General features: G+C 34.3%; 1 protein-coding gene across 2 annotated transcripts; it reads left to right on the top strand.

The window, feature by feature from the left end:
- Nucleotides 1-2034: 2034 nt before the first annotated feature.
- On the top strand, nt 2035-7085 carry LOC120216913 (serine/threonine-protein kinase Nek6-like). 2 transcript variants are annotated; one of them, XM_039214202.1, is made up of 14 exons: nt 2035-2050; nt 2278-2402; nt 2755-2821; nt 3735-3800; nt 3929-3975; nt 4406-4451; nt 4540-4620; nt 4701-4743; nt 4848-4897; nt 5141-5222; nt 5303-5352; nt 5455-5528; nt 5620-5671; nt 5762-7085. In XM_039214202.1, exons 2-14 carry the CDS (start codon nt 2284-2286, stop codon nt 6944-6946), a joined length of 1962 nt encoding a protein of 653 aa, XP_039070133.1. In that variant the 5' UTR covers nt 2035-2050; nt 2278-2283; the 3' UTR covers nt 6947-7085. The 2 variants fall into 2 exon arrangements, with proteins under 2 accessions (XP_039070133.1, XP_039070126.1); XM_039214195.1 differs by lacking the exon at nt 2035-2050 and adding an exon at nt 2057-2203.
- Nucleotides 7086-8461: the final 1376 nt, after the last annotated feature.

Below are 8461 nucleotides of genomic sequence, written 5' to 3' on the forward strand. Positions count from 1 at the left end.
ATCTTTAAGATTTTTGTATCTACTACAGCGAATGATCACCACCATTTGAAAAAAAAAATATTGAAAGAGATCGACATTTTATGAAAAAAAATAATATTATTACGTGATTGAAATATTAATTATGTTTATAAGTGTATGCATGAATTTCAAATCTTAACTTTATGACTGAAGTATATCACTAATTGTTATGATATTTTGCGCTACTAATATTTTGTGGTAGTAATTTTTTTTTGATAAATTTAAATTTATAAAGACTATAAGATGATTAGAGGTCACATGACGAACAATTTCTTTGGTATGTTTATAAAAAATATTATATTTAATTAGAATTTAAGAGAAGTGGAGGAAAAAATTTCCCTTTCGGTTCCAAGATTTCGTCTCGATTAGTCCGAATCAACCTACGTCACACACTTAGTTTTAGTGGGTAAATCTTCCCACATGAATTTTTTACATACACATAAGACTATTTACCACTTAAACCAACATCAATTTATAATCTTATTAATGATCATAATAGGGTTAATTATTATTATTTGAACTTTGAAGCATGACCATGTTTATTAGGTGGATTTCTCTTTGTTGAAAAAGAAGAGAGGTTAAGGACAAAGTTAATGGACAAACTTGTTATTAAGCCCCTAAACATTCTGTCTACAGTTGGCGGTTGCTGATGATAATTAATGGAGATTGAGATAGTAATAAATGGTGGTCAACGCTTGAATTTAGATGTTAAATTGAAATTTTATTTAAGATTTATAAGTAAAATTAATATTTTATCTACAGTTGAGATTAAATTAATATTATATCTAAAATTTAGGAGTTAAGTTAAAATTTAAACATTCTTACTAGTATAATACGTCAACAAATTAAAAGAAATAACTTAGAGAATAAAATAAGATAGATTCAAAACAAAAAATAACCACAGCATAAAAATATGTTTAAATTAATAATCAAAATAAGATAAATCAAAAATTTTAAAAAAATCATTGTAAATCGTCACATAAAATTTTTCCAAATTTAAATATAATAAAATATTTTACGATGTAAAATCAAACATATATGATAAAATATTTTGAAAATAAAAATTAAGTTAAAATATATAAAATAGATAAAATTGAGATGGGTTGTTGGCGAGAATAGTATAGCATTTGCACCCCTTGAAAAAAAGTGCAGATTATAAAGCTCATTTTCCTAGTCTTTTGTGTTCATAAGAAACCTAAAATCCAGTGGCTATCACACATATACAACAGCAAATGCCCAAAACACCCCCTTGCTTGAGCCATTCTGGAATATTCAAAAACTCTAATATTACCCCTTGTTATTATTTTTCGTATCTAAACTATTATTTTTATTTTTTAATTTGGTACCTTACCGTTAAAATATTAATAGAATTATTTGCATGATATTTTTTTAACTTTTTCAATGATGAAATGACATTAATGATAGTTTTTAACGGTGAAATATCGAACTGAAACTTAAATTATACATTAGATATGATTTAAAAAAATAAAGTTTAATTACCAAAATGAAACAAAAATAATAGTTTAGATACTAAATGTGTAGTTTACCCTTATTTTTTCTTTCAAACGATTGCGACTTCACACCTACATGCTGGAAAGTATTCCCTGGTGCTATTTTTGTGTGGGTATGTAATGTCTGTGATCTCCCATGAATATGCAAATGCAAGCAAAGTTTTTTTGCCTTTAACTTTGGTTTTTCCCACACCTCGTCCTCTCCACTTGAACTTGATTTCTTTCCCATTCTTTGTTTTTTTTTTCCATTTATATGGTAAATTTTTTTAACAAATTAATTTGATTTCCAATTAAGTTATTTATTAATTTGGTAAGTCATCGCCATTTTAATTTATTTTCTAATTAAGGATGGCTGTTGCTTTTGCTCTTGTTTGTCCATCCACTTCTCTCTCCATCACTTATAATCCCACTGCCATATCATCATTCTCATATTTTAACTTCACTCAACTCTGGGTGTTTCTCTCTTCTTACATATAAGATCATAACTTTTTTCTTCTTGGAGAGCTTCAATAGTGTCAAAAGTTTCATCTTTTTTAAAAAATTTACTCTAACCTCTCTAGTTCTCCCGTCTTTTTTTTTTTTTGCTTTTTCTGCAAATTTTCTTTCTGTTACTTCTTTGCCTTGGCATCAAATTTTGGAGCTCGTCTTTTTCTTTGCTTATTAAGTTGTTTTAGGTGAGATTTCTGAAATTGGTTTATTTCCTTGTTGAATAATAAAAGACTGGATCTTTATCTTTGGTCTTTTGAAGGCCTCCATGGAGAGTGATAATGGTGATGTGAAGTCCAAGATGGAAGACTATGAAGTCATAGAACAGATTGGAAGAGGAGCTTTTGGAGCTGCTTTTCTTGTTCTCCATAAACTTGAGAAAGTCAAGTATGTATTGTACTCATTTTTCCCTTGCTGTTTTTCTCCCCAATTGCCTTGTGACTTGATATTAGAGGAGCATACAATAGAAATCTTTTGAGGAAATCTTTGATATAAAATTTCATTTTCCCCAAAGAAGGAGAAATTCCCATGGGAGTGTTGATGTTTAGTCTGTTCTTACTGAGGAATTTCTGGAATGGAAAAATCAAGATTTCTTGTGACTGGCTATGTAGCAAAGCCATTATTCTGAATGTGTGGCCTTAATTTCATTATTGCAGCTGTCAGCACTGTTACACGTCTTTTAGCAATTATTGACTGAAGCTAGCAGTTATGACATGTTTTTATTTTCCATATCTGTTAGGTATGTGTTGAAGAAGATTCGCCTGGCCAAGCAAACTGAGAAATTTAAAAGAACAGCACACCAAGAGGTCGCTTTCTTAAAATATTTCCTCATCATTTTTTGTTTAAATTAATTAACATGTGAGTTATGTGAAAGTTGCGAGATTATTCCTAATATTTTCATGTTGAATTATCCACATAACATTTTTTTGGCATTTTCCTGTCTCATATGCTCATGGTCAAATTTCATTAAGTAATATTTCTTAGTGTTCAAAATTCCCTTATTCAAATGAAATCCTGATTGTAGAAATTTGGTTTGAATATGGTTGTCTATGTTTTTTCCAACAATCAAACTTTGTAATGTGATGACCCTTGGTTGTGAATCTTTATCTACTAATTGGTATTTTTGAAACCTTGAGTTCTCCTTTTACCAGTCCCATCCTTCTTGCCACTCCGAAGGCTGCGCCTGCGATCTTTATTTTGTACTTTTGGAGTGAATTATGTTCTTTTACAAACACCTGAAATCGGGAAGTCCGAAACAGTCTGAAATTTTGTTCACACCGGTATTACCATGCAAGTTGAGATACTATCCATTATTTATAGTGTGTCTGGTTTGAGGCACAAAGAAAGATAACCCTTCATCTAGTTGAGATACTTTGTTTGGTTCAAGAGTTAATCGCAAATAACCAATAATCTCATATGTAGCAATATAATATGTCTTCTAAACTTGGATATAGCCTTCGCACCTGAAATTTTGGGTTCGAAAGATCCCTAGTTAATTCAGAAGGGATTTATTTTAGTCCAGTAAAAAATTCCTTCACTTAATCCACAAGTGTACTTGTGAAATGATGCCAAATAAGATACCGAAGACGTCTGGATAGCTCATTCTTTGGAATGCAGTAATTTTTTCATATCGCAAACCAAGAACACCTTAATTCATCTCTAGCCAGTCCATGTTTGATAATGTCTCTCTCAATATGGCCTTTTTTTTTTGCACGGCAGATGGAACTGATTTCCAAATTGAATAGCCTATATATTGTGGAGTACAAAGATGCTTGGGTTGATAAGGTGAAGGGATTTATGACTATTTTAGATTTACTATGTAGATAAGAGTTGCTGCAAAATATTATAATTTATATTGCCGAGTACACGATTAACTCGTCCGTGATTTGTTAATTTGCCTTCATTCTTCTCAGGCAAACTGTATATGCATTGTAACTAGCTACTGTGAAGGAGGGGACATGTAAGTTACCTTCGGAACAAAGTTTTTTTTTTTTTGGATCATATTTTGAAGGAATATGCAAGTTCTTTAATCATCTTATGCATTCTAGGGAATTTTTATGCTCATAGACTGCATTAGTATAAATCAGACCTTGTATTGGGAGTTAAGGACTTCTGTAATTTTTGAGTCGACATAATTTCTCACTGCTACTGTTAACTACTATGATTTTATGGTCAACTGTAGACGTAAGTAACATAAATTACCTTGGCAGATTGGCTAAAAACTGCACATTCTTATAGTCGGTTATATTGATATGTATCTTTGTCCACAACTTTGATTGGATTATAATGTAACTAAGCAATTGGAATTCCACTAAGAGAAAAAAGTAGCAAATTCTCTCTGATGATTGTGAAGCACTAATTGGGGCACTTAAAATTTTTGTTGGAATAAGGGCTGAGCTTATTAAGAAGGCCAGAGGTATTCACTTTCCCGAGGAGGTAATACAAATACTACAATGACTGAACTATTTACTCACACCTGCCAGAGCTTTTATACACCCTTTTATTGTTCTCTTTGGCATTCTAGAAAATATGCAAATGGATGACTCAGTTGTTGTTGGCGGTGGACTACCTGCACTCAAACCGTGTTCTTCATCGGGATCTGAAGGTAATGCCTCTATCTTCATCCCTATAGTGAGGAAAATTCATAAATGATGATGATGTGCTCTAACTTCTATTTAATCCCAGTGTTCCAACATATTCCTCACGAAGGACAATGACATCCGTCTTGGTATGAAGGCAACCGGATTGCTAGAAAAGACTGTTCTTTATCAGGTTTGGCCTTGTTTTTTAATATGTCTTCTAAGATATGTATGTCTTATATGGAATGTACAGGTGACTTTGGGCTTGCAAAATTACTTAACACAGAAGACCTTGCTTCCTCGGTATGCACTTGTGCTAATCTTTTCCTTTTATGGGATTTCTTAGAGAGTTTTCTTTAAAAACCCGTCTTAGAAGTCGTTCAATACAATGAGATGTATTTGAAAGTACTTCTAATGTATTTCTGAGTGCGAGAAAAACCTCGCTGTTGTTAATAAATGACTTAAAACTTTTGGTTATAGAATTTGTGAAAACCATTTTTAAGGATTCATTCTGATTATCTTATATGGTCTGCATATTCTCAATAGGTTGTTGGCACACCCAACTATATGTGTCCTGAGCTCCTCGCTGATATACCTTATGGCTATAAATCGGATATATGGTCACTTGGTAAGAATTTCAAAGCATAATTCTGAGATGTGAAATCTGTTGTACTTTTAATTACGAGTGACAAAAATTTATTTTGCCAGGTTGCTGTATGTTTGAGATTGCTGCACATCAACCAGCATTTAGAGCTCCTGTGAGTTTTTCTAACTCGACCGATATGACATTTCCTTAGAATCATTAAACTACCATCAAGTAATAGATTCTACAGTAAACTGAAGTCATTGACAACTCACAGGATATGGCCGGACTCATTAACAAAATCAACAGATCCTCCATATCTCCTCTCCCGATTTTGTATTCCTCCACTATGTAAGAATTTTCTTCCAACTGTTCATAAATAATACGTGCTCTTTTTTAAAAGATTAATACGTGTAGAAAATGAAATGACTTCATGTTTCAGGAAACAAATAATCAAGAGTATGCTAAGGAAGAATCCAGAATACCGACCAACTGTAAGTGCAAGCAGTCTCGTATTTACCATTTTAGCTTTCTACTTTTAAAAACTACCGTCCATACTGATCCCGTGTATTCTGATATTTTAGGCTGCTGAACTCTTAAGGCACCCCCATTTGCAGCCTCATGTCCTTCGCTGCAGAAATCCATCTACTGTTTATCTTCCGGTAAAGCCCACAAACAGCCCAAAGGAGAAGACACCTAGAAAACCATTTTCAAACAAACCTTGCATTGGAAAGGACAGGGTGATCAGGGTTAAAGATGCTGGCGTATTGAAGGGACAACGTAATATACATTCATTTCCGAGAATGGCTGATGTATGCGTAAGTTGTTCTAACCGTGAAAAGCCAGCATCCACAGCTAGTACCAAAGACAACATTGTCACTAAGAGGGTTGATCCTACTAGCTGTGATGTCGAAATTTCTAACTCTATCTGTGATTCCAAAGACATGTCCACTGACTCCGAAGTTAGTGTTAGCAATGAAGACAAACTGTCTCAGCTTAAGAGCATTTCGCAAAAGGATGCCAATGTGGATTCAACTTCAGAGATGGCATGCAATTCTCAACACGATGAACAAGAACCCACTTTTGAGCACACTCGAAACTTGCCGGAAGTTGATATAAAGTCAATAAGTCAAAAAGATGAAGATACTTTTTGTGACGTGCAGGTTCTTGAAGCAGCAGCAAAAGAGGTTCTTGACATGCAGATTCTTGGTACATCGAGGGATTCAGGTCAAATGACAGTTTCCAGTATCAGTTGCGAATATAAAAATGGATATCGTGATGATGGAAGTTCATCATCTACTATTTATGTGACCGATGTAGATCAAAGATGTTCGTCAACTAAAACGAGTTGCAGTATTGCAAAGACAGAAGGTGCTGACACAAGCTACTTGTCTTCTGAAAGTAATGTTGTACATCCATCATGCACAGATGAAGCAGGGGCAACATCGACTAATGCTTGCTCCACTATGACCGAGAAAGATAGCGTGCGACCGTTTCACTTGACCCCGAATGATGTATCGTTGCTGAGTAGACTCACAGCCATGAGTGGTGATGAAATTAAGAGAGTGTGGGAAAATCCGAGTCAGGAAAGAGCTGATGCATTGGAGTCTCTGCTCGAGCTATGTGCCCGCCTTCTTAAGCAAGAAAAAATAGACGAACTCGCTGGTGTGCTACGACCCTTTGGGGAAGAAGTTGTCTCCTCTAGAGAAACAGCAATTTGGTTGACAAAGAGCCTCGTGTCTGCCCAAAAGTTCACCGGAGGAACCTGATTTTCATCAGCTTGGAACTAATTTATTCATAATTGTGAGACTGGTTTGCTTGAAGAGAAGAAATTCAAGAAACAAATATAGATTGTTCTGAATAAGAAATGCCGATTTATGCATGGATCTACTATGCTTGCTTTGTTTTTTTTATTAGTTGCGTCAAACATAAACATTGATGTAAAACATGTATGTATTATTTTTCTTGTTTATTAAATCTTGTCATTATCATTCGGATAAATTACATGAAGTTCATTGTACTGGATTAAGTTCATCATTGGATAATTGCATTTTAAAAGTTTATAATATTGTTATTCTATTCATGTTTTCAGAAATGGTACAAATAAAACGAAGTTCAAAAAGAATAATCAATGGATTCTTCAGTACTTCATGGTTTCAGATTTTTCTAGCTTACTGCAAATAGTAAGCAAAGAAAGAAACAAGGGAGGCTCCAACTAAGGACTCAAGAACAGGTAATGTGGTGGTTGCAACGCCGCTATCTAGGCCTGGGGTAGGAGCTGAGCCTGGGGCTGCACTAGCTGAGCTTGGAGCTGAGCCAGGGGCAGGGGCGACAATGACGGCGTATATGATCTTCTTCATGTCCATGGCACTGAAGAATAAGCATGAGATTAATATGATTCCTGATTATAAAATTAAAGACAAATTTACTTCTAAAATAAATTTAAACTTTGATCGTTTAATTTTTAACGAGTCATATATATATCATATGATTTAAATTTTCAAATTAACTTTTTAAGTAATTCAGATATCTAATGAATAATAATATTTACCTTAAATTTAAAAATAACACTTGTTCAGTACCATGGCAGAAGTGTAAATACAAGGAAATCCGGATAAAACCGGTATCCGAACCGATCAATGAGAGGCAATTTATAAAGAGAAAATCGCCTCAGTGACCAAAAATGCCTTATAATATACGATTTTAACCAATTTTTTCCGGATTTGCCAAAATGACCAACAAAATCGCAATGCGATCGCTAATTCGCAACGCGATCTCCATTATCGCAAATTCGCGTTGCGATAGTTGGAAATCGCGTTGCGATGGTCTACAGTGTCGTTGCGATTTTCCCAATTCGCAATGCGAATAAGTAAATCGCAACGCGAATTGGGAAAATCGCAATGCGATACTGACTATCGCAATGCGATAATACAAAATCGCAACGAGATACTGACTTTCGCAACGCGATTTACATAGCGCCATTCGTATTAACGCGTATTTTTTTTTTCAAATTCCAAACACTAATTTTTTCTTAATAAATCGGAAACTGAACCGTCCACAGTAATCGCAACTCATAACCTCAAACCCAAAATCACAACACTCAGTCCCATCTCTATCTCTCACTCTCTACGGCGAAATCCGTCCCCATCTCCGAAGATTTCCGTCCCCATCGCCGGCGAAATCCCTCACAACCATTCACAGTCAAAAATCCCTCACAATCATTCAGAAATGGAAAATCAACCTCCGAGGGTTAGTTTTTTTATTTTTATTTTGAAATTTTTGCA

Source organism: Hibiscus syriacus, unplaced genomic scaffold (genome assembly GCF_006381635.1).
Source record: "Hibiscus syriacus cultivar Baekdansim isolate YM2019G1 unplaced genomic scaffold, ASM638163v2 tig00000765_pilon, whole genome shotgun sequence".
Lineage (NCBI taxonomy): Eukaryota > Viridiplantae > Streptophyta > Magnoliopsida > Malvales > Malvaceae > Hibiscus > Hibiscus syriacus.

What these genes read in the sequence shown, in the direction of transcription:
- LOC120216913 (XM_039214202.1), top strand. Translation starts at nt 2,284, where the DNA reads ATGGAGAGTGATAATGGTGATGTGAAGTCCAAGATGGAAGACTATGAA. An exon ending in ATCGGATATATGGTCACTTG is followed by an intron (nt 5,223 to 5,302) that starts GTAAGAATTTCA and finishes TTATTTTGCCAG; the next exon opens with GTTGCTGTATGTTTGAGATT. An exon ending in ATTTTGTATTCCTCCACTAT is followed by an intron (nt 5,529 to 5,619) that starts GTAAGAATTTTC and finishes TTCATGTTTCAG; the next exon opens with GAAACAAATAATCAAGAGTA.